This window comes from Ambystoma mexicanum, chromosome 1p (genome assembly GCF_040938575.1).
Source record: "Ambystoma mexicanum isolate Mex_15411 chromosome 1p, UKY_AmexF1_1, whole genome shotgun sequence".
NCBI lineage: Eukaryota > Metazoa > Chordata > Amphibia > Caudata > Ambystomatidae > Ambystoma > Ambystoma mexicanum.
In genome coordinates, this window is record NC_090921.1 from 1,130,541,109 (window position 1) to 1,130,568,057 (window position 26,949).

At 42.9% G+C, this 26,949-nt stretch overlaps 1 protein-coding gene across 1 annotated transcript in view; it reads left to right on the plus strand.

Annotated features, from left to right (window-relative positions):
* The window catches only part of LOC138449659 (cholesteryl ester transfer protein-like), a 330,995-nt gene that overhangs the window by 294,179 nt on the left and 9,867 nt on the right, over positions 1–26,949 (plus strand). The window contains exons 15-16 of the mRNA XM_069604786.1: positions 1,311–1,353; positions 1,430–1,499. Of these exons, the coding sequence (XP_069460887.1) occupies positions 1,311–1,353; positions 1,430–1,499 (113 nt within the window). The remainder of the gene's footprint in view (positions 1–1,310; positions 1,354–1,429; positions 1,500–26,949) is intronic.

Below are 26,949 nucleotides of genomic sequence, written 5' to 3' on the forward strand. Positions count from 1 at the left end.
TAATCAAAAATCTGTCATTAGTTTAGTTTTGTTTGCTGACTTAAATTCAGTGCACACATGCTGCTAAAGAACATTTACTGGTGCAAAACCAGTCAGGCAAGACACTTCAAGCGCATCGCACAAGTCCTCTCAGAGGCTTTAGATTCAATACAGGGCAGCCTGAGAGGCCATTAATGCACTGCATGGCCCTGAGCTTGTGAATTTGCAGACCTAGTTATCTTTCATTGTGCGAGCATTCACTTCCTGCGATCCGAAGGGTTGGCTTGTCTACCTCTGTTCTACTTTCACCAAGGATTCTGTTTTGGATTCTTAGTGGAGCGGTAGCTCTAGGGACTTAGATTTCTCTGTTCCAGCAAGTCTGAATAAAATGATAGGTCCCAGAACAGCCTGTGTGGATTTCTTTGGTGGATGCCCGCCGGTGGTAATTTCCTTACCGCCAGGGGTAATCTCAAAAATCTGTCCAGTTACAACCATGCCACTATACCAGTGGAAATCGTATGAATTGCAATATATTTGTAAGTGTTCCACGCTCATTGAGAAGGAAGAAAATGGGTATTGTACAGCACTGATTCATACCATTACTTTGCAGTTTTTAATGCACAAAGGAGTGCATCATGTTCCCTTTTAAGCTTTAAATGGGAAAGGTGGTTAGAAAGGGGCCACTATAGATGCTGGCCTTTTAAACCACTTCCAATGTCCCCATGAAAAAAGTTGTATTCCAGTATTGTTGGAAAGGTTCTGTTCAGGAAAAAAATACGTTTTACAACTTCTGGGTGCTTTGTACGATGTTTACCCATAGCTCTGTGCAGTGGGCAAAAATTCAAGGATTTTCAGGGCAGTATTTCACCTTTAAATGGGTCAGAATTTACTATTGTTGGTATTCCTTAGAAATATATCTGGTGGTATATACATCATGCCTTGTAATGAGGTGGGTGCTAAAACAGGTGGAATTTAGTAAATAGCGCCTTGTTTAGCCATTTCACCGAGGCTGTAATGATGACCTAAATGCACTGTGGTCCCCTTTCTCATTATTGCACCCCAGCCACTCTCTCTGCCCTTGCCCTTCCTTTACACTTATAGAACATGATCTATTCACGTCTGTGCTCTCTGGGACAATGTTGTGGCAATAAAGACGAAGTTATCATGACAATCACATTATATTCGTGATGTGCCTTATCATGTGGGATGTTCTGAATTACCGCAGCAACCTAGTTGTCCACGCTTTGTCCACGCTTTGGTGAAGGGTTGGGGCTCCTCTCTTTTTGCAGTTGCCACAGCTGAACTGTGTTTCTCTATCTCATCCTCCACAGAATTGAAATTAAAAAGTACAGAAGTACCTCTAAAATGTCTGCGGTAGGTAATTCTCAAAACATGTGTTTATTGCGACTGTGTTTCAGAAAAGTTGCCACATTTCCTTTTCTGTTTTCAGAGAAAAGGAAGCATCCAGCACTTTTTGAAGAGGACCGCCTCAGCAGTTGGCATCCCCACCGCAATCTCCCGTAAGTTCCTTGCCAGGGATGCACTAATAGCGTGCAGGGGCCTTATTTATACACCTGCTCCAATTGTATCCGAATGATTTAGTCAACGTTAATGTCACAAATCCGACACCATCTTGGTGGAAAGTAAACTTCAACATTGGAAATGGACATAGATGTGCTGCTGGAACGTTAAGAAAATAAAACTCTATGATGATATAGCAAGTTAAAAAAGAAAATGGGGAGAACACATCTACTCTCACCTGCATTCAATAGGTCTACCCCTAAAATCTGTGTGACCGCTCGGACATACCACTTTCTCTTTCCCTATCCTCAAACCAGGCCATTTTGCAGAGAACAAGATTAACACAAATGTCCATTCGTGTAAGATTCTCTGCACCATGAAAAAACCTCTCTAAATTCCGGCTGCACAATCAGTGGGAAATTGGGCTTCAACTCCTTCCCCTAGTTGTGATTGGCAACTTGAGAGAGATTGATGGAACAACTGCCAAAATGATACTGCAAATCCTCCTGTGTGCGCGCTTATCTCATTTTATCAATCCAAATGCGGTCGTTGTAAAATTCAATTGTCACAAAAACATTGCATCTAAAAATGTAGAAGCCATTTATTTGCACGCAGTCTGTCTTAGACAAACTACCAAATCAGGGTTCGCACCCATGTGTGTCTTTTCCATTCTTAGGACTGTTCTCACAATCCGTTGGCAGTGTTTCCATATGACCTCAATATTTACTGTGTTTTTTTACTAAATGGACATTATTCAAGTTTCAAATAGATCTCAACTCGGGTATTAATAATTTTCTCATATTAATACGATGTGGAATTTTCAGGGCAAGTGCTTTCAATTTTTTGGAATAGGAATGTGTTACTCCAAACATAGGCATGCCTGCTCACTGGGCAGTTTGTACAGATCTTTCAGACAGATCAAGCCAGTGTTGGGTGCAATGATGCAACAGCTCGCCCTGGGAGTGGTCCCTGCTCATTTATTAAGATTGGTCTTTCCTTTTGTATTTAGCAGGACCAAAATCATGGAAATGCTACGCATTGGGGCCCAACCAAAAGTACACCGTGGAGGACATTGCACAGAATGAATACATTAATGAATTATAATCATAAAGCATGTGATAGGGAACATCACACCTAGGCACTGCGCTGCTATGTTGCTTGAGAAAGTGGGTTTTGGAAGAAATGGTCTTAAGCAAAGTTTTAAATTCAGTTATGAACTTTGCTGGCCTAAGATAAAATGGAAGACTGCCACAGAGTTTAACCCTTTGGCATGCCAGTTATAGGGGGTACAAAGATGACACACAAAATGGACTTTGAGAGAAAAGCGAATTGGTCAAACGATGGACTAGTATGATTGGGAGGGATTTTCTCATGAACGTAGGCAGGTCGGATACATTCACGGCACTTATTTATACATCTTTTAACTTAAATCCTGGCAGGTAGGTCTGGGTTGCTGTGATTACAGTCCCTGCATTTGGAGCCATCTTAGGTTTTGCAAGATGCTGCTTTGCCAAACCCATGTAGAGACTATTGGCATAATGAAATCTCCAGTTGACGAGAGACCCAATGAGTGTTGGGTGCATCTCAGGAGCTACCCCGCCAATTCCATCCTTAAAAAATGGGAATGGGGAAGGGCAATGGTGGAAGGGGAAATTACCCCCGCCAACCTTGGAATGGGGCGGTAATTCCCCTTTCCACCAAGGCGGTACCGGTAAATTACCGGCATGAACCATGGCGCTAATAGCGCCATGGTTTACCGCCTACCGTGTAATGAGGCCCTTTGAGTCAAAACACGTATTGGCTGTTTCTGATTCACCTAATACCACACAATAAATTGGAATATAAACCGATTGAAGACTTTGGGATACTTTGTACATGGACAAATATTGCTAAAACAATATATAAATGTAGCAGCCAAGTGCGGAGCATGAGTGGTTTCTCATCTTTAACCAATCTCTGTAGTGGTATCACGGGTAACCACATGCTACTCACCATGCAGCTGGCACACAATATTTTCATCTCCTCAGCGCAATAGGACACAGCACATCCCTGTTCTAGTTTTCTTGCATGTTGGGAAGTATGCTGAACATTTTGAACAGGCACACTTACATATCCAAGAATTGTAGACTGCTTTAAAAAAATGCTTTACAACCAAAAAAAATATATTTTTTACTTTTCACATTATCTACACCATGGAACCCATCCACACACCAGATTTCAGGTTTGTAGCATGTTGGGAAGTATGCTGAACATTTCGTACAGACACACACACATATCCATATATTTCTCTTTTATATATATGTATATATATATATATGTATACATATATTCACTGAAAAATGTTGTTAAAGGGACGTTGTGGTTACAAGTAAAACCGAGAAACTTCAAACATTCACCTAAGCAACTATAACTCGCGCCACCACCGTGCACTGATAAGACTAACACGCAGAACATCAAAGATGGCATCACAAATACCATTGATTACCTCACATATCTGGGACACTTGTTTTTGTTCATTGACATATCTATGTCAGTCGGTTTTATTCATTAACATTCAGAATAGAAAAATTTAAAATGTGTTATATATCTAGAAATTAACCATCTTGTATGTTCTTAAACTACTTTCCTTAGGGTTTGGTCTCAGCTCTTGGTGCACATATATGGGAGCAGGCCTCAAACACACAATTCATTTGTATACATGATGATGAACTTTAATGTTATTGACATTTCTGGTGATGTTGTTTCTTTCTTCCTTACTTTAGTTTCCCTATATGTGTTTCTGATTTGTATGCATTGAGGGTCTTGAAATGTATTGTTTGTAGTAACACAAGTATGCAGTAAGTCTTGAATTATTAGCTATTTATTCCATGTTTAACAGTGCTCAAAACTCTGATAAGGTATCATTCATTATTTTACTAACCAAATTACCATATTAGAAATATTGTGCTTCTATGTTGCATGCTTCAGCCATTGCCTATATGAATGTATGATTAGGTTCCTGTATTAACAACAACACTCCAATATAATGTTTTGTTGATATCGTCATGTTATTTAAAGATGCGGCACACTCTAGACCAGGACTCTTTTTACTGGCCAGGGATGTGGTGCACAATAAAAACGCTTTCAAGTTTATTACATTAAGATTCAGTTTTTGAGAAGGCAGCCAACCCGTCTCACATCCCCATTAACTTACACCCCGTGTCGCAATGGACCATGAACCAGGCCGGTGTGTAATAATGAAATATTTATTTATTTATTTTAAATTTTGAATACAAATCAAACACATTCAATATAAGGCAGCAATCACCAGTGTGGTGATAATTACACAGTAAAAATGATAGGATACACTTAGTTTAATCTTCTAACATCAGATACACAATGCACAAGTAAATGAAAGCAAGATTACTTTTTGCGTAGTATTTTCAAATGGCACCACAGTTAGGCATTCCGCTTGCAACAGTTCCTCAAACCCCTGTTAACTCGGTTTTGTGTGGGTGGAGAGGAGTAGAAAGGTGTCAGGTATACTAGGCAAAAATCAGAATGCAAATACGACCTACCACCCCTGAATTGGAGGCCAACATCGGATTGAGAACCCTTGAAAAACGAGCAAAATGGCACTCCGAATTACTGAATGGTGATTTCTCATGTGTGGTTGAATGAATAAGACAAGAATGTGTGTGACTGTACTCAAGAAGCCAGAAAACTTACAAGCTACAAGGCAAAGTCCTAAACAACGGGCATAAAGTTTAGAAAATCAACTTTGGGAAGGAAAAACAGTGCAGCAAGAATGACATGTGGCAAAATTGCAATGTCTTAGATTTCACAGGTTTAAAATAGGCAAATAACTTCAGAAATGAGCTAAACAAACTGAATCGGAAATCAGTTTTGTTGATGAGGTACAAACACACCTAACAGGTATGATACTAAAGTGAAAGGGTGACTCTGGATGGGTGACAGTATGGGATTCTTAGGAAGGAAAAAGGAAAAATTGAACATTTGCAAGGAAACATTTTTACGGGCAACTCGGTTTTGTTAGCAAAATGATTGGTTCTACTGCAACTATATTTTAGTGGCTTGGCATTTTTAAAGAAAGACATGGTATGCAAGAAGGTTAATTTGCAAGGTTAACCTATCCACGCCGCGTACATCTCTATGGGAAATTAATTCATGTATTTAAAAAGGTACTAAGAACTTACACAATGGACTGAAATGATTTGGAAATAATTGCGCTAACACATGGAGACTAACACAGATTCTTTTAAGGAAAGGACACACCAATAATTCTGACAATTTAAGAAGTTACTAGAGTACTAGAGTACTTATAGGGTTTCTTGTAGGGTTGCTTATAGGGTTGGTCAAAATGCAAGGTAAAAGAATGGTGTATGCAGCTTTTTTATATTGGGGAGGGGTGATACTTACAAGAAGCACTTGAATTGAGTAGTTTGGACAGCTAACCAGGACTCTGGACAGCGGGACATGGGTCTGGTCACAGCGCAGTGGCTAGGCTCTCCTCTAGGGACACAGCGAGGCAACTGGGGTCTGGTCTCAGTGGACAGCGAGTGCATCAGCTTTGCATAGACAGGTCTGGTCACAGGATTCTCCCAAAGGGGTCCGCAGACGTTCCTCCATACTCTCTGAATTATTTGAATGTTTGTAGGGTTGAATTCTGGATAAATGGTTCTGCCTGGATAGGGGGTTCTGGATCTGGATCAGCTTCCCCTGGCCTAGCACGGAGTTTTGCAGGGTGAATGTGGAGTGTCTGGATCTCTGGATGTTGATTTTGAATGTCCGATTCTTGAATATCCTGACTTTCCTTAAGCTTACTCCTTTTATAAATAGGATGACATCAGAGGATTTTTACTATGTGGGCAGAAATAACCTAGACCTACCCCTAAAATGGGATAGGTCAGGCTGTGGATGTTGCCGCCTCCCTGTAAGCAGGTTGGACCCAGGGAAGTGACATCAGTTTTAGTGTGGATGTTTTTATGATGTGCTTTGTTCTACCACAGTTACTTTTGCCAAAATCAGTTATGAAACAAAACGCTTATATTTACAATTGTTAGCCTCCTGAAAATCAGATGGGCAGACCCCATATTTTACAAGGAATATGCCGTTCCAACTCCCAAGTTTGTGCGATGCTGTTTTGTCCTTCTGGCAATCTTTCACCATTTCTATGGAAAACATTTCCTCTAAAAATCTACAAATGGATACACCAGAACTTATCAATGTTTGGCATATTCTCATCAACTTTCATAACTGTGTCATGTACGCTTTCTCCAGAAATGTCCTTTTCCTGTCGTTTGCTCCCACCACATGTCAAGGAGACCCACCTGGTCTTATTGTAATGGTACACAAATTACATTAAAACTGTCATTCTTTAGTTTACTGAAATAAATGCTTTAATATAACAAGTCTTTTAAATCCAATGGGTGGCATCTGTCACTGGAGGGCGGTCCTTAAAATTTCCTTAGCCATCCTGCCCCCTCTGTGTCAGTTCTGGGCAGCAGGGTTAACATAGCACCCTTTGATTCTGGCAGATGCAGCTGAGGTGAGGTGTCACAAGGAATTCATACTTTTCTGTGAAGTGCTGATTCCCCTTGGTCCATTGTCCCTTGCTGGAGAAATGCCAGTCAGTCTGACGATATCGCAAATTCTCACACCTTGGCCCTTTCATAGTTTGTGGAGGAGATTCCTTTCTCAGGAAGGTTTAGTGCCTTTGAATTTCCTGCCCAGACCCCTTTATTCTGCTGTTTTCAAACACACATTTTTATTCTTCCTTACTTTCTTTCACAGAAACCAAGTCTTTAGTAAATAAATATAACATAAACTTAAACCACCCCAGTTCCACCCATAACATACTGTGTTTGTGCAAGTATCTGGGATGATTTCACATTTTCAGCTTTAAAAAGTATTATTTCACTGTCTTTGCAAAACAAATTTACACATACTGTTTTTGTACAAGTATCTGGGATGAAATCACATTTTCAGCTTTAAAAAACTATTAGTTCACTGCCTTTACAAAACAAATATGCACATGCTCATTTTACATGGGGTTTTCACAAGATGCGGTTTCTTTAACACACATTTTCAGAAATGTCTTGACAGATCAGATCAGTTTCAGGACATGGAAAGATGCTGGAAATAGTTTTCTTTTTGAAATTGATGCATAGCCAGGGAGAAAAAGCTTTCTTTTTGAAGTCCTCTGCATGGGTTACTTTGTTGCAAGAGTGAACGTGGGTCATGCGGCCTGAAATTGATTACTCTGCTCTTCACAGATTTTGCTTGACACAACATGCCATTCAGTGAGGAATGCCCCCATTTGCTGGTGTACAACCTGAATATGGATGAACATTGCTGTGGTTTACTAAAACCCAAGCTGTGTGATGGTCAAAAATGAAGATAGCACCAGTGCAAGTTTGTTTTTAAATGCAGCACATTTTCTCTTGCAGTTTGAAGTTTTGAGCTGACAGCATAGCAGCGCTAAGCCAGGCTGTCTTTGAATTCCTCTTTTTGGATTCCCATGAAGAACATAACTGCAGCCATTCTCGGGGTGTCTGTGCTCCATCTCCCCCCATATGTACTCAGCCGCCACAGCGCAGCCATTATTACTGCAACTGCTAAAATTCAGTTTTGTGAGGCAGGGATTTCTGTTGGGCTGCTAAATGTACCCCACAGAATCCCCCCTGCTTTCCTGAGACTTCTTGTTGAGCGAGAGTAGGGCAAAGTGGGGTTCATCTAGTGGAGTTCTTCTTTCATCAGGTAGCGATACACCTGTGTCTTTCGTTGGAGAGGGTGGAGCGACACTTCCTTTCCTTGCCTTTCCAGGTCCCCGGGGAGGTCATCATCATTCTAGGAGGAAATGGAATTAGTAATTTAATAGGAGACAGATAAAAACAAGTTTTAGAATCTTTCTCTGACAGTCTTCCCGGAAGGTTGACATCAGTGGAACAAGGCATATCTTTACATTCATCAGGGTACTTGAACAATACCAGCAAACAAATTACTTAAAAATGCGATGACATGATTGAACTTATAGTTTCATTACATATTTGCAATAACAATAATGAAAAGTACTCCCTGTTACATAGATATCCCTAGGGACCTACCTATTCCTTTCTATTTTTTCCTTTTCTTGCTTCTAATTCTTCAGGTGTCTCCTCTACTTCATTTTCCCTTGGCTCCTCAATCAGCTGCAAAGTGTGTCAGTGGTGACAACTTTTTAACTGATTCATGTGGACCTGTTTCTCTTCTGACAGCTCTCCTTTGGGGATGTGGATTCTGTAGGCGACAGATGAAATTTTGTCTACAAATTCAAACGGACCGCACCAGGAGGGTAGAAATTTCGGCTCCTTAGTCTGGTTCCTGTGAAAATTGTACAATTAGACCCTGGGCCTCATTACGACGTTGGAGCTAGCCATGCCTTTATTATGGGCATTGCCACCTCCAAAATCGTGTCCGGATCCGGGTTCCCTGAATGGGGAAATACCAGGCCATTCTGAGTATGGAGGGCCCGGTATTTCCTCCTTCAGGGAACCCGGGCCCAGCCCTTCCCCATTCCCATTCGAGCCCCCATAGGGCTCAATGGGAATGGAGAGGGAGCTAACAATGGGTCCATTACAAACAGGCCTGTTGTTAGCTCCCTTGTCCCCTCGCGGGACCCGCTATGGATGTCTGGAAAAAACAGACGCCCAGAGCGGGTCCCGCATGAGGGGACCTCGTAATAGTGTGGAGTGGGTTTAACGGCGCTGGCACCATTTCCGGTGCCGTTAAACCCCTTCTGCACTAGTCGTAATGAGGCCCCCTGTCTCCTACTTGGTATTCCCTTTTGCTTGTTTTTAAATCATATTCAGTTTTCATCCCATCTGCCGATTTCTCCAGATTCTGCTGCGCGTACGCAAAAGCATTCTGAAGGTGTTTTCTTTGATTCTCTAAATATTCATGTGTTGTGGAGGGGTTTATCAGTGTCTGCTCTTGTGTTCTATAGAGCAGATGCTGAGGTAGCACCATCCTTCGTCCAGTCATTAGCTCAAATGGAGGCATTTTGGTCGCAGAAGATGGAGTAGATCTGATGGCCATCAGGACAAGCAGTAATCGGATATCACAACTTGGTCCAGAATCTGCCACAAACATTTTTAGAATGCTCACAATGATTTTATTGTACCTCTCAACTCCCCGACTAGAGGACAGCGATATGCAATATGAAGTTTCCTGTTTACCCCAAGTATCTCCCACATCTTTGTCATCACTTCGCTGGTGAAGTGGCTTCCTCGGTCTGACTCAATCCTTTGTCAAAACGCAAGAAGATTTGGTCGATCATCAGGGAAGCTGCTGTTTCTGCCTTGTAATTTGAGGCTTGGAGACATTCCACCCATTAGGTGAACAAGCATGTTACTGTTAACATGTAATTGTTTCTCCTAGAGGAGCGAATCACAGGCCCGATGAAATCTACTTTTAAATCTGACCAAGGCAGTGCCATCCCCCTCTTCTCGAGGGGAGCTCGGTGTGTGAGTGAACTTGGATGAAATTGTGCACACACAAGACACCCCTTCAAATATTGGTCGAGGTCCTGCCCCATGTATGCAACCTCCCACAAGATTTCAAGAGTAGTATGAAACAACTGATGACCGGCGGTGGCCGCGTCATGGGCATGACTTAGCATCAGGCTTTGAAATGAGGTGGGTACCACCCACTGGTCACCTCCAGAGATGGATCTCTTTACCAACACACCGTCTTGGATTCAGAACATTTTGGGACACTTCATCAACACCCTGAGATCCTCTTTCCCAATGTAATCGGTTTCCGTCAAAGGAAAGTTCTCAGGGTCCTCAATGTGTTGGTAAAATTTCCCAATAATCGGATCCCCTTTTTGTGCCATGATTAAATCAGCATGCTGGGGTCTTATTACTCCACTGGGCAGTTGAGAGTTCATTGTGAGCCTTTGTCTGGGACCTGGTGACAGTAGTAACCTGGATTTCCCCCAACAGGAACTCGATCTCAAGGACATCCCCCTGGATGGCTCCAGTTTTGGCCAACTGATCAGCCAGGTCATTTCCAGTTTTGACTGGTCCCTCTATTCTGGAATGACCCTTAATATTTTTCCAATAGATGGTCATCCCATTATAGGTGACCAGATCATCAATATTCTGTATCAGCTTGCCATGTTTAAGTGCTTTGTTATTTACACACAGCATGCCTCTGGTTTTCCAATTGATCAGGTTTTTCCTCTGGTTTTTCCAATTGATTTACGCATACAATACAAATCAAACACATTCAATATAAGGCAGCAATCACCAGTGTGGTGATAATTACACAGTAAAATGATAGGATACACTTAGTTTAATCTTCTAACATCAGATACACAATGCACAAATAAATGAAAGCAAGATTACTTTTTGCGTAGTATTTTCAAATGGCACCACAGTTAGGCATTCCGCTTGCAACAGTTCCTCAAACCCCTGTTAACTCGGTTTTGTGTGGGTGGAGAGGAGTAGCAAGGTGTCAGGTATACTAGGCAAAAATCAGAATGCAAATACGACCTACCACCCCTGAATGGGAGGCCAACATCAGATTGAGAACCTTTGAAAAACGAGCAAAATGGCACTCCGAATTACTGAATGGTGATTTCTCATGTGTGGTTGAATGAATAAGACAAGAATGTGTGTGACTGTACTCAAGAAGGCAGAAAACTTACAAGCTACAAGGCAAAGTCCTAAACAACGGGCATAACGTTTAGAAAATCGACTTTGGGAAGGAAAAACAGTGCAGCAAGAATGACAAGTGGCAAAATTGCAATGTCTTAGTTTTCACAGGTTTAAAATAGGCAAATAACTTCAGAAATGAGGTAAACAAACTGAATCGGAAATCAGTTTTGTTGATGAGGTACAAACACACCTAACAGGTATGATACTAAAGTGAAAGGGTGACTCTGGATGGGTGACAGTATGGGATTCTTAGGAAGGAAAAAGGAAAAATTGGACATTTGCAAGGAAACATTTTTACGGGCAACTCGGTTTTGTTAGCAAAATGATTGGTTCTACTGCAACTATATTTTAGTGGCTTGGCATTTTTAAAGAAAGACATGGTATGCAAGGAGGTTAATTTGCAAGGTTAACCTATCCACGCCGCGTTCATCTCTATGGGAAATTAATTCATGTATTTAAAAAGGTACTAAGAACTTACACAATGGACTGAAATGATTTGAAAATAATTGCGCTAACACATGGAGACTAACATAGATTCTTTTAAGGAAAGGACACACCAATAATTCTGACAATTTAAGAAGTTACTAGAGTACTAGAGTACTTATAGGGTTTCTTGTAGGGTTGCTTATAGGGTTGGTCAAAATGCAAGGTAAAAGAATGGTGTATGCAGCTTTTTTATATTGGGGAGGGGTGATACTTACAAGAAGCACTTGAATTGAGTAGTTTGGACAGCTAACCGGGACTCTGGACAGCGGGACAAGGGTCTGGTCACAGCACAGTGGCTAGGCTCTCCTCTAGGGACACAGCGAGGCAACTGGGGTCTGGTCTCAGTGGACAGCGGGTGCATCAGCTTTGCATAGACAGGTCTGGTCACAGGATTCTCCCAAAGGGGTCCGCAGACGTTCCTCCATACTCTCTGAATTATTTCAATGTTTGTAGGGTTGAATTCTGGATAAATGGTTCTGCCTGGATAGGGGGTTCTGGATCTGGATCAGCTTCCCCTGGCCTAGCACAGAGTTTTGCAGGGTGAATGTGGAGTGTCTGGATCTCTGGATGTTGATTTTGAATGTCCGATTCTTGAATATCCTGACTTTCCTTAAGCTTACTCCTTTTATAAATAGGATGACATCAGAGGATTTTTACTATGTGGGCAGAAATAACCTAGACCTACCCCTAAAATGGGATAGGTCAGGCTGTGGATGTTGCCGCCTCCCTGTAAGCAGGTTGGACCCAGGGAAGTGACATCAGTTTTAGTGTGGATGTTTTTATGATGTGCTTTGTTCTACCACAGTTACTTTTGCCAAAATCAGTTATGAAACAAAACGCTTATATTTACAATTGTTAGCCTCCTGAAAATCAGATGGGCAGACCCCATATTTTACAAGGAATATGCCGTTCCAACTCCCAAGTTTGTGCGATGCTGTTTTGTCCTTCTGGCAATCTTTCACCATTTCTATGGAAAACATTTCCTCTAAAAATCTACAAATGGATACACCAGAACTTATCAATGTTTGGCATATTCTCATCAACTTTCATAACTGTGTCATGTACGCTTTCTCCAGAAATGTCCTTTTCCTGTCGTTTGCTCCCACCACATGTCAAGGAGACCCACCTGGTCTTATTGTAATGGTACACAAATTACATTAAAACTGTCATTCTTTAGTTTACTGAAATAAATGCTTTAATATAACAAGTCTTTTAAATCCAATGGGTGGCATCTGTCACTGGAGGGCGGTCCTCAAAATTTCCTTAGCCATCCTGCCCCCTCTGTGTCAGTTCTGGGCAGCAGGGTTAACATAGCACCCTTTGATTCTGGCAGATGCAGCTGAGGTGAGGTGTCACAAGGAATTCATACTTTTCTGTGAAGTGCTGATTCCCCTTGGTCCATTGTCCCTTGCTGGAGAAATGCCAGTCAGTCTGACGATATCGCAAATTCTCACACCTTGGCCCTTTCATAGTTTGTGGAGGAGATTCCTTTCTCAGGAAGGTTTAGTGCCTTTGAATTTCCTGCCCAGACCCCTTTATTCTGCTGTTTTCAAACACACATTTTTATTCTTCCTTACTTTCTTTCACAGAAACCAAGTCTTTAGTAAATAAATATAACATACACTTAAACCACCCCAGTTCCACCCATAACATACTGTGTTTGTGCAAGTATCTGGGATGATTTCACATTTTCAGCTTTAAAAAGTATTATTTCACTGTCTTTGCAAAACAAATTTACACATACTGTTTTTGTACAAGTATCTGGGATGAAATCACATTTTCAGCTTTAAAAAACTATTAGTTCACTGCCTTTACAAAACAAATATGCACATGCTCATTTTACATGGGGATTTCACAAGATGCGGTTTCTTTAACACACATTTTCAGAAATGTCTTGACAGATCAGATCAGTTTCAGGACATGGAAAGATGCTGGAAATAGTTTTCTTTTTGAAATTGATGCATAGCCAGGGAGAAAAAGCTTTCTTTTTGAAGTCCTCTGCATGGGTTACTTTGTTGCAAGAGTGAACGCGGGTCATGCGGCCTGAAATTGATTACTCTGCTCTTCACAGATTTTGCTTGACACAACATGCCATTCAGTGAGGAATGCCCCCATTTGCTGGTGTACAACCTGAATATGGATGAACATTGCTGTGGTTTACTAAAACCCAAGCTGTGTGATGGTCAAAAATGAAGATAGCACCAGTGCAAGTTTGTTTTTAAATGCAGCACATTTTCTCTTGCAGTTTGAAGTTTTGAGCTGACAGCATAGCAGCGCTAAGCCAGGCTGTCTTTGAATTCCTCTTTTTGGATTCCCATGAAGAACATAACTGCAGCCATTCTCGGGGTGTCTGTGCTCCATCTCCCCCCATATGTACTCAGCCGCCACAGCGCAGCCATTATTACTGCAACTGCTAAAATTCAGTTTTGTGAGGCAGGGATTTCTGTTGGGCTGCTAAATGTACCCCACAGAATCCCCCCTGCTTTCCTGAGACTTCTTGTTGAGCGAGAGTAGGGCACAGTGGGGTTCATCTAGTGGAGTTCTTCTTTCATCAGGTAGCGATACACCTGTGTCTTTCGTTGGAGAGGGTGGAGCGACACTTCCTTTCCTTGCCTTTCCAGGTCCCCGGGGAGGTCATCATCATTCTAGGAGGAAATGGAATTAGTAATTTAATAGGAGACAGATAAAAACAAGTTTTAGAATCTTTCTCTGACAGTCTTCCCGGAAGGTTGACATCAGTGGAACAAGGCATATCTTTACATTCATCAGGGTACTTGAACAATACCAGCAAACAAATTACTTAAAAATGCGATGACATGATTGAACTTATAGTTTCATTACATATTTGCAATAACAATAATGAAAAGTACTCCCTGTTACATAGATATCCCTAGGGACCTACCAATTCCTTTCTACTTTTTCTTTTTCTTGCTTCTAATTCTCCAGGTGTCTCCTCTACTTCATTTTCCCTTGGCTCCTCAATCAGCTGCAAAGTGTGTCAGTGGTGACAACTTTTTAACTGATTCATGTGGACCTGTTTCTCTTCTGACAGCTCTCCTTTGGGGATGTGGATTCTGTAGGCGACAGATGAAATTTTGTCTACAAATTCAAAGGGACCGCACCAGGAGGGGAGAAATTTCGGCTCCTTAGTCTGGTTCCTGTGAAAATTGTACAATTAGACCCTGGGCCTCATTACGACTTTGGAGCTAGCCATGCCTTTAATATGGGCATGGCCGCCTCCAAAATCGTGTCCGGATCCGGGTTCCCTGAATGGGGAAATACCAGGCCATTCTGAGTATGGAGGGCCCGGTATTTCCTCCTTCAGGGAACCCGGGCCCAGCCCTTCCCCATTCCCATTCGAGCCCCCATAGGGCTCAATGGGAATGGGGAGGGAGCTAACAATGGGTCCATTACAAACAGGCCTGTTGTTAGCTCCCTTGTCCCCTCGCGGGACCCGCTATGGATGTCTGGAAAAAACAGACGCCCAGAGCGGGTCCCGCATGAGGGGACCTCGTATTAGTGTGGAGTGGGTTTAACGGCGCTGGCACCATTTCCGGTGCCGTTAAACCCCTTCTGCACTAGTCGTAATGAGGCCCCCTGTCTCCTACTTGGTATTCCCTTTTGCTTGTTTTTAAATCATATTCAGTTTTCATCCCATCTGCCGATTTCTCCAGATTCTGCTGCGCGTACGCAAAAGCATTCTGAAGGTGTTTTCTTAGATTCTCTAAATATTCATGTGTTGTGGAGGGGTTTATCAGTGTCTGCTCTTGTGTTCTATAGAGCAGATGCTGAGGTAGCACCATCCTTCGTCCAATCATTAGCTCAAATGGAGGCATTTTGGTCGCAGAAGATGGAGTAGATCTGATGGCCATCAGGACAAGCAGTAATCGGATATCACAACTTGTTCCATAATCTGCCACAAACATTTTTAGAATGCTCACAATGATTTTATTGTACCTCTCAACTCCCCGACTAGAGGACAGCGATATGCAATATGAAGTTTCCTGTTTACCCCAAGTATCTCCCACATCTTTGTCATCACTTCGCTGGTGAAGTGGCTTCCTCGGTCTGACTCAATCCTTTGTCAAAACGCAAGAAGATTTGGTCGATCATCAGGGAAGCTGCTGTTTCTGCCTTGCAATTTGAGGCTTGGAGACATTCCACCCATTAGGTGAACAAGCATGTTACTGTTAACATGTAATTGTTTCTCCTAGAGGAGCGAATCACAGGCCCGATGAAATCTACTTTTAAATCTGACCAAGGCAGTGCCATCCCCCTCTTCTCGAGGGGAGCTCGGTGTGTGAGTGAACTTGGATGAAATTGTGCACACACAAGACACCCCTTCAAATATTGGTCGAGGTCCTTCCCCATGTATGCAACCTCCCACAAGATTTCAAGAGTAGTATGAAACAACTGATGACCGGCGGTGGCCGCGTCATGGGCATGACTTAGCATCAGGCTTTGAAATGAGGTGGGTACCACCCACTGGTCACCTCCAGAGATGGATCTCTTTACCAACACACCGTCTTGGATTCAGAACATTTTGGGACACTTCATCAACACCCTGAGATCCTCTTTCCCAATGTAATCGGTTTCCGTCAAAGGAAAGTTCTCAGGGTCCTCAATGTGTTGGTAAAATTTCCCAATAATCGGATCCCCTTTTTGTGCCATGATTAAATCAGCATGCTGGGGTCTTATTACTCCACTGGGCAGTTGAGAGTTCATTGTGAGCCTTTGTCTGGGACCTGGTGACAGTATTAACCTGGATTTCCCCCAACAGGAACTCGATCTCAAGGACATCCCCCTGGATGGCTCCAGTTTTGGCCAACTGATCAGCCAGGTCATTTCCAGTTTTGTCTGGTCCCTCTATTCTGGAATGACCCTTAATATTTTTCCAATAGATGGTCATCCCATTATAGGTGACCAGATCATCAATATTCTGTATCAGCTTGCCATGTTTAAGTGCTTTGTTATTTACACACAGCATGCCTCTGGTTTTCCAATTGATCAGGTGCTCCACAAACCTATTCCGGACATTATCTGAATCTGTGATTATGACCAGTTCATGAAGTCGGTCTTGCATGGCTGTGAGGATGGCCTGGTGAACTGCCATCAACTCCGCCACTGATTTTGTACCCAGCGGAGGGTTCTGGGGCATCATCCACCCAGGCATTCCCAACACCGCCCACCAGTTCCTTTTCCCTGTTGTTGTCAACATGGTAGGAGCACCCATCCACATAAATTGTGGGCATCCCCTCGCACTTCCCTTCTTCATAGACTTTGTGCGGGGTATTCAGATACACCTCCATGTTGTCCTGGGTTTTGAGACTTTCGTCCTCGAGACAGTTTTCTCTGGCACAATCATGCAAGTCAGCCAGACCATGCACAAGGGGACTCTTCTTGTTTTGGCCATATCTGACCTCCACAGGGAAGCCTTGCATGGACAGAATCCAGGAGGTAATTCTGCAATTACTTACATTTCCTGCCCAGATTCTGTCACTTTGGAGGTATTGCAAAGGCTGGTGTGGAGTCTCCACTATGATGTGCTCACCATGGATGAACGGGTGGGAATCTTTCAATGCCCACACCGTTGCCAGTAGTGCCTTCTCACAATCGTTGAATTTTTCCTTCACAGAGGATAAAGTCTTACTTGCATAGGAGATTACTTTATTGACCTTATCATGATTTTGGTATACTACTGCTGTCAAGCATTTATTCGAGAACCCCGTCTCCAAATAGAACTCCTTGTTTTTGAAAGGGTAAGCTAGACAAGGCGCTTGTGAGAGACTTCTTTTGTGTGGCTTTACTGCCTCAGCTTGTTCTGGACCCGACTCCCACTTGACCCCCCTTCAACAGATGGACCAGGGGTCTTGTGACCTCTGCATAATCCTCAATGAACTTCCTACTGTAGTTAGTCAGTCCCAGAAGGCGTTTTAGCTGACACAGAGTTGTGTGGCCTTTCAATTTTAATAGTGCTTCCACTTTCTTGGCCTGGTGACAGAGACCCTCAGGGTTTATTTCATGTCCAAAAAAGTTGACATGGGTCCTACACCACTGTGCTTTCTGGAAGGACCGTTTTGCTCTGACAACCCTCAACTGGGTCAGAACATAGCAGATTTCCGCTATGTGGTCCTCCACAGTTGAGCTTTTAATCAAGACATCATCCACATTGGCCAGGTTACCCCTTTGACCCAAGTCGGGCATGGCTATTGTAGGAAGATGTTGAATTTGTTGCCTGAGTTTATGTATCCGAAGGGAATCCAGGTCCATGTGTACTGTTGCCCCCCGAAGATAAAGGCCAGCTTGTACTGGTCCTCCCTACTGATGGGCACGGTCCAATATCCATTTGTCAGGTCAATGGCGGTGTACACCTTTGATGCCTGGATCTGGGCCAGCCCTTGGTCAAAGTAGGGAAGAGGCCATCGGGACATGTGTACCCGTTTGTTAAACTCCCTAAGGTCTGTGCAAAGTCTCCATTGGCCATTTGGTTTTAAAATCCCCAGCACTGGATTATTAAAGGTGCTGTGGAATGGACGAATTATCCCACCGGACTCTAGGTTTTTGATAATTTCTGTCAGAGACTCCATAGATGCGAGAGACAAGCGATATTGCTTCACAGATACAGGAGTCATCACAGGGTCCGTGGGAATTGAGGCAGTATATATCTCGGTGTGACCACAGTCGTACGAGTCCACCGCAAAGATATCTTGAAAATCTAAGAGCACCTGTTTCAACTTTTTCTTTTGTTCCTCAGTCTCACAGGCATCAGCGGGGTTGACCTCCTCTTCAACCATCTGCCTTAAGCCTGGAAAGACCTCGGGTTTTGCGATCTCAGCTGCCTCCTCTAGCTGTGTAGAGAGGTCTCTGGTAAGGGCGCTGACCTGGAGAGAGTGTTCCAGGTAGGAGAGGCAGTAATTTTGGACCTGGAATATCACCTCATTCCTCCTGATGTCAAAGGTCACATCTTCCCCCCTGTAAGGGCAGGAAGAGGACACCAGGAAATTCCCCCCTTTCCACGTGAAGATCCTTTCTTGTGGTATGTCACTGTCACTGTCATAGAAGTCAATGGGGATTGGTCCTATCAGTTCATTTCATAGATCCATAGAAAAATGCTGGTCATCAACCGCCATTCCAATAATGGTGCCTGTGCCCAGAGTGATACTCCTTAGGTCGCTGTTATCCACCACTATTGGAATAGTGTTGTGTTCTACATTGACTAATGGTGTTGGGTTTAAGCCCAGCCCCTGCTGTTGGAGACAGGCATTGAGGTGTACATAGGCATCTGGATTTTGCAGTTTCTGTCCTCTTTTAATTTTTAAGTCAAGTGGGAATTGTCGGGTCTGTCCTGGGATGGTGACCTCGTCTCCAATTTGAACTTCAACCGCATACAGCAGCAATTGAGCTGATCGAAATGCCTTTTCAGAATCATCAAAGCCCATAGGGTTGTCCCCCATCAGGACCAGGCCTTGTAATTTGTAAGGTCAGAATTAATTGCAAACCTATTGGGAATGTCACTGCCTAAATAGAATGCAGCAGGGACATCTCGCACGACCGAACAATTATGCTATATGCGTTTGTCACCTATGGAAATTTTCAGCATACACCTGCTAGGCAGGATATGTTTAGAGTTGGGGGTTTCCAGGCCCATTTATCAATCAATTTAAATGTGGGAATGGTTGGATCTTTTGGGAGTTTCCTGAACATGGCTTCGCTGATGAAGCTCTTTCCGTCATTCAGGCACACTCTGGCAAGAACAGGCTCCTTCCCCCCATTTACCTGAACAGGGAGGAACAACTGTTCTCTTATTTTCTCTTATTTTCTGAATGTCAGCAAAGCTTTGAGCTGGGTTTTCATCACTTTTGACTACAGAATTTGGATTTTTAGATTGGGAATTGGTATACAATTTCAAAGTATTTCCTTCAAGTGTGGAATGCCACTTGAAATTTGAAACTGGAAGGAAGGTTGATTTTCAGGAATGGAGAGGAGTTCCCATCACCAGTTTGTTGTCCTACAGCAATTATTGTAATGTTAGGTATTTGATTATTTTGGAAATGAAACTCAATTTGATCAGATTTTTCTTCAACCATTTAAACTGACATGGTTGACACTTTGATTTAATTTTATTGGCCTGTTAGTCTGAGTTGAGAGGACCTGATTTACGCAGTCTATCAGGGGAGACAACCTGTGAAGGAGGTCATTACCTAATAGACATGGGGTTCCCTCTGGAGTCACAACTATAACCGGGTGCTTCACCTTATGTCAGCCAATTTTAATTTCCAGATCTGCAGTACCCTCGACAGGAATCTCTTTCCCGTCGAAGTTCTGTAATTGTCCAGGAAGAGGGGCGAGAGGGATCTGGTGTCTCTCCCCCCTTCATGAATTTAGCTGCTCAAAGACCCTTTTGGACAGAAGAGTGGCTAGGGATCCAGTGTCCACCAGTGCTAAAAATGCATATTGCCCTTGCGCTCGGACGGGGGCATAGAATTTACCTTCTTTCTCCTCCAATGGGCAAAGGAAATGGGCATTTTGGGCAAGCTGGGCGGTCAATTTCTTTATTTTGGACTCTGACACAGTGGGCTTTGGACATTTTTCTGGGCTGGAGTCTGGGAATCTGCAACACAAATTTGACATCCTGAAATAGGTGAGATTTCAGAATCCCATTTTTCCCTTAGCTCTGTGCTGCCCCCTTTCACCTGATAGCAGTCACTAGAACCAGTTTATGGGGAGGATCCCACCATCAATATTTTGTTCTCTGGTTGACAATTCTGGGGTTCACTGATGGTCGATTATGAATCAGTCCCCACACCTACCCAGTCTAAGTTCTGGTCTCTTGGGACCTATTTTTCTTTGGGAGGGATTCCCCCCATCCCTGAAGGAGAAGATTCTCTTCCCAGAATTCTCCAAGGATTCTTCCCCTTTGAACTGGAAGACCCTGACTTCCTCCTCAAAATGGGTCTTTTTGGTTTCTTTGTTTCTCCTACCCATCCTCTGTTCCCTGGGTTGCATATTTTTGGGAGCAAGAGATTTTAGTTCTGGTCCCGGGGTGTCGAGGGGCCTTTTACTGCTGCGGAAGGAAGCTTCCTCTAGGGCTTTGCACCCCCTTCCTCCTGTGCCTCCTCCTCTGGAACCGGTGGGTTGTCGGAGTTCTCTCCCCGTCATTGTTCTGGGGTGCCAGACCCTTGGATTGAGGAGTTCTGAGCCGCCATGTTCATCTGAGGGTTCTGCTGAGTCCTCAACATGCGACTCAGATCCTGAGTGAGGTTCTGGACTTGGCGCTTCAGTTGAGACACCCGCTCCGGCTGGTATGGGGGTCTTTGCTCAAACCTAGATTTTCTCGGGAAGGGTAACTATCCCTTCTCCCAGAGTACCCTGGGTACTGCGAATTTCCTTGGTTACCCTCCACCCTTGGCCTCCCCTCTCCCAGATTCAGTGGCCTGGACTCCTGAAAGCGGGGAGAGAAAGGAAGGTTGTCCTGCAGGTTGGCGTTTGGAAGGTACCAGGGGAAGAAACATAACCCAGGATTTGGAGGATTACTGCCCTCCTGAGGGAAGTTTGCTGGGGTAGTACTCACCTGATTGGATCCCCCCTTGGGCTGGGGGAGTCCACACATACCCCAAGATAGGTCTGTTGCCCTTATACCTGCGACTTATATAATTAGGAGAGTTGGCGGTCACATTGGTGTGGTTTCCTACCCGACTACCACCTGCTGCTGATTGATCAGAAGGCCTTCTTTGCCTCTGATTTGGCTGGTTTTGGGAAGGTGTGTTTGTAGGCCCCCCCATTTCTAGGTCCAAAACGGGGGCCGCCAACACCCCCTTAGCAGCAGCCGGGGTGTTGGTTTGTTTGGGGTTTTTTGTTTGGTTTTTGCTTTCTGCAGGTTTTTGGACTTCATAGATCCGGGTAGCCTGCTCTATTACCCAGTCGAGGGTCCTGTTGTCGTGAAAATCCCTTACCAGCTGCGTCATTATATATTTTGGGAGCACATGAATATTGGTGTTTATAAATTCCCTACTATTCATTCGCACCCGCCTGGTAGTTTGCGCAAAGGCTTGTTTTAGCTCCTGCACAAATTCTCTTGGGGCCTGATCCTCTCCACACTGCAAATTGTAGGCTGCCCTGTGGGCCTCCTGGGGGTTTCTGTGTGTGGAAAAGTGCTTCAAGATGGCCACCTTATAGGTGCACAACCTAGAATGGTTTGGTCTTCCAGCCCAGCAAAGAAGCTGGAGTACTCCGGAGAGAACGCCAATTTGGCATAGTCTATGCAATTCTGGCTATTTTTGATGTTAAAATAGTTCATCATCTGTTCATAGAGCTCCAGATGCTCCCAGACAGAGTATTTTGCATTTTTATGTTATAAGGTCATGCAATTTCTAATAGCCTCACCTGAGTCCATTTGCCCTCTGACCCTGAGCCGCTAGTATTTGAGGTCCCTTCTTTATCTTCTAGGCGCTCCCTGATACTTTGAGCTTGTAAGTAGCACTCAGAATGGTGGGCCTAGTTTCTTCTCCCCTGTTGTACATTGGGCTCTCTGGGTCACTCCCCTTGGACTCCCTCTTTCGCACAGTAGAGTGGTCTTCTGACTCCTCTCTGCTTCCAGGGTTAGTGGAGAACCCCCCCCCACTGCCCTGATTGGGAGGAGGTTTTCAAAGTACTCTTTTGCGATCTCAATTCCTGCTTTTTTTTTCTGCAAAGTGAACCAAATGGTCCCTTTGTAGGTGACGTGTCTGCAGGTGTAGCTCCCTGGTTTTCTCCTTATAGGGGCTTTCCTGGTCAGAGATATCGGCCATAATATTTTGGAATCTGTACAGGGATGCCCGTCCATCAATCTCTGATGGGCGGTGTTCAGTCATGCTGGACCTACTACAGTCTGGCTGCCTCATGATTCCTGGTTCTTGTGAACTGACGGACATCAATTTGCGCATACAAATAGGTAGATGGATTTAAGACCCTTGGTACAAAGGGCATCACACTGTGATCAGGTGCGGCCCTGTCCCTCAAATCTAGATTCAGCCTAGCATACTCTTTTTCTAACAGCTCCAGTTTCTCCCTCTCACTCCCTATCTGCTGACAGCAGGCTAAGGCCTGAGCTTTTGCTCTGCTATCAGGGCTTGACTTACCTCTATTACCTGCTCTTGAGCTGCCACCTGCTTGTGGAGTCCACTGTTCCCATCACAGAGGGCCTCATTGTCTTTAAGTGCTGCCTTTATGGCCTGGGAACACTGAGACAATTTTTGTTGGAGGAGTTTCATCTCCTGATTTTGCGCATTTTTAGCTTGGGTGTGCTCTTCTAGAGCACCTTCCACTTGTCTTGTGTGCCCCAATAGTTTTTCATGTTCTAACTTTAGTTTGCTCAGTTTCTGGAGGTCTAACTCTCTTTTCTGTAGTTCTGTTTTTAAGTTGCACACTTCTTGACATAGGGCATCTTTTTCTTGATACAGGGTGCCCCTTTGTTCAGCCAGGTCATCCCCCTGTTGTTTGATTGTACTTAATGTCTGGCGTTCTTGGTTAAATTTTGTCTGAAGGTGGAGTTCTTTACTGACTAATTTATTATTCTCCTCTTCCAATTCTTTGATCTGATTTTGTAACATGGTTATTTGTTCTGAGAAGGCCCTGTTATATTTTAGAGCACGGGCAATTCTCAGTCGCACTGCGCCCAAGAGTGCAGTATAGGCATGTGTTGCAAGTAATTGAAGAGAGATGTGTTTATAAGTACGATGGATTTATTTGCAAAGTAGCCTGACACGTGTTTCAAGTCTAAACCGACTCTTCATCCGAAGCTAAACATAATACACAACAAAATCATAGACAATTATGCACCAATAAACACATAATGTTGGTATAAAAACCATGCATTGTGTAAATTTAAAAACAAGGCAAGAGGCATAAAACACAGAGGCAAACAAAGGGTATAGGTAGATAATTTTGTCATATGGCATAATAAAAAAAGGGTCACAACATAAAAGAAAAGAAGGATTGAAGGGTCATATTATATCAAAGGTCATGATAAAAATAAGGGAAACCACGGCATCAGTGGTAGGTAATAAAAAAGACACAGTACCACATATTGGATGATGTTGAAATGAATGGAGAATCCATGGTGCCCGGATGCAAGAAATACACAGGAAGCAAGGCAAACAAAAAAAGTACAAAAAGTTAACATGCATCCACGGGAGTCACTGTAACAGCGCATTCAAAGAGGCAAGGTTGACCAAAAAGCCCAATAATGGGTACTTCTTATGTAAGTTAAATTACAAGCAGAGATATATACCAGAATTATTTCCAAAAAGGTGCCAATTACAACAGTACCTGTAAATGGGAGATGGGACCTAAGATAAATTGAATGAAGGACAGTGCCAGAAAACTCTCTGAAATCGTAAAGAAAAGAGAGATTATGAAAGGATGTAACCAAATTGAGTAAAACATGTGAAGTAGACTAAAAAGCAATTTAAAAAGGAAAATTGTACCTCACGGCTTCGCAATTGCAGTAATTTCTGTAGTAAACACAACATTTCTAAGCGTCAGGAATTGCAAAAGTAATTGTAACGTACCAACTAAGTTATGTAATGACAATGTGATTAGGAAGCAAACACACCAAGCATTACGCAATCTAATTCCAGAGAGTAATTGACTGGCACTAGAGAGAATCAAGTATTGATGAATTGAGACATGCAAGTGCACTAATTACAAGTGTCAGTGGGGCCATGAAAAACTGTCTTACCAGCACAGCAGGAAAAGCCAAAGTGATGTGAAAGGAAGCAGCCTGGGCTGCGAAGATAGAAACAGGTCTAAAATAGAAAGCTGCAGATAAGCAGGGAAAGGCTGAGGGATTCAAACATGGCCATGTTACATTGAAAATAAATCCGCCATATTGGACTTGCTGAATTTAATGGAAACAATACTAGGGAAACTAACCCGACTTCATAAACAGATTGATTGCGTGTCAAGGAGGCAATTAAAACATATTTGATTCCCAATTAGAAAAAATAAGTATATCCGGTGAAAAAAAAACAAAAAAAAACAACCATGTTACAAAAACGAGATTGAAAGGGAGCCATATCGCGCTAAGCTGCGCGCGCCTGGTGCTATTGTGTGAATCATTCTCTGGAGTGAACTGAATGCAATTCAGTGCGGTCGCTAGCTGATTGTAAGCGGTAGTAAGAACCCTGAATTTGAGTAATATATTTACAATTGCTGTCTGTGAGTGTGCTGCTGGTGAGTCATAAACAATAGGATAACCTGATACAATCAGTTGTGGAGTAACTAATGAACACACTCATGATTACATATAAACAACAAAATAAACATATATAAGAAAACTTGTGTCACTATGTCACAAAGCCTGTAAGAACAACAGGAAATGAATTAGGTACACACATGTCCACAGAAAAATGGGAATTATGAAACCTGAATAAAAGCATGAACAATAGACAAATTAATAGTCACAAGAAAGTTACAAATTCATGAACAGAGTTTAACCCATTAAACACAGTGCGATATTTGCAGATAAGTCTTGCTTCCAATTGACGTAACTTCAGCGTAAAATTGTCCCCTCTGGGCGACAATGACACTTTACATAGACCCACAAATCGGATATCATCCTTACTATCTAATTGGTTACATTTTTGCCAATGATTGGCTAGTGGATATTTGGATTCCTGACTGCCATTTGTGGCGAGATGTTCTCTGATACGGATCTTTAAGGGTGGGATGGTGCTACCAATATATTTCAATCCACAAATACAGATTATACAATAGACAACAAATTTGGAATTGCAGTTCAGAAATGAATGAATGATGTGGTCTCCTCTAGCCCCCAGGGTATACTTGCACATGCTGCAGAGTCCACATTTGTGGAAACCCGCATCCCGGCAGAGTCTAACCACGTAGTTTTGGGAGTGGGTGAGCTCATAAATGAAGGGCAGAGTTTGTTTTTAAGCGATTTGCCTTTGCTAAATGTGATGCTTGCAAAGGGATCAAGCCAGTTGGCAATGACGGAATCAAGATGTAGCAGGTGCCAATGTTTCTCCAGAAATTCTGTGGATCTTGTGACTGTCTGAGTTGAATCTAGGGATAAACCTGATTTTTTGAGTCATGGATGACTTCTCTCGGGTTTTAGGGACTAACAAATTTGCTCTCTTCAGCTGTCGTCCTGAGGCAAGCGCTTTGTCGAGACAGCTATGGTGATAGCCTCTCTCAAGAAACCGTGATTTAATGGCAATGCTTTCATGGACAAAATCCTTAGGATCAGAGCAGTTCCTCTTGCGCGAATATACTCTCCTTTAGGGATATTGAATTTCATATGATTTTTGTGACAGCTGTCCACATGCAATATTGAATTAACGGAAGTAGACTTACAGAACGTTTTTGTCACCAACCCTTTAGGGGTGATATCAATTGAAAGATCCAAGAAATCAATGTGAGTTTGACTTATAGTGGACGTAAATTGTATACCCCAATCATTGTGATTAAGATTAGCCACAAATTCTAGCAGTAATTCTTGTTTACCAGACCAAATTAGTAGAACATCATCAATATATCTTTTCCACAATTTCAAATAGGGAAGGTAGGCAGCATTGACAAATACACATTTTTGTTCAAACGAATGCATGAATGCATTGGCCAGTGCTGGTGCAAAGCTGGCACCCATAGCCACCGCAATTAATTGCTTAAAATATACATTGTTGAAAACAAAATCCTTGTTCTGCAAAGTAAATAACAAAAACTCCCTCACCATTGCGATATGATCGAAAAAGGATGCAGAAAATTCACAGAAAAGAAAATCAACACTTTCTAATGCTTTCTGATGATCTATGGAAGTGTATAATGCTTTGACATCTAGTGTAACTAGCCAGCAATTGTTTTGGAAATTCAGATTGTCAAGAATTTCAAGTGTATGCATGGTATCTCCAATGTATGTAGGAGTGTTGAGCACCACTGGTAACAAGAATTCATTTATATAGATAGAGATTGTTTCCAATATACCACCACCACCACTGACTATTGGTCTCCCTTCTGGTATGTTTGTGAATTGTTTGTGAATTTTTGGGAGGAAATAGATGGTGGGCATAATAGGGCCATCTACGGTGAGAAATTGCCTTTCTACATCCGTGAGAAGGCCTGTTTTGTACCATTTGGAAATAATATCATTAGCTGTCACATGAATGGTCTTAAGGGGGTTGTTAGGAAGAATAGAATAATAACCAACTGAGTTCAAATGTTGCATGCCCATAGTTATATAATGAACACGATTCATGACAACAAC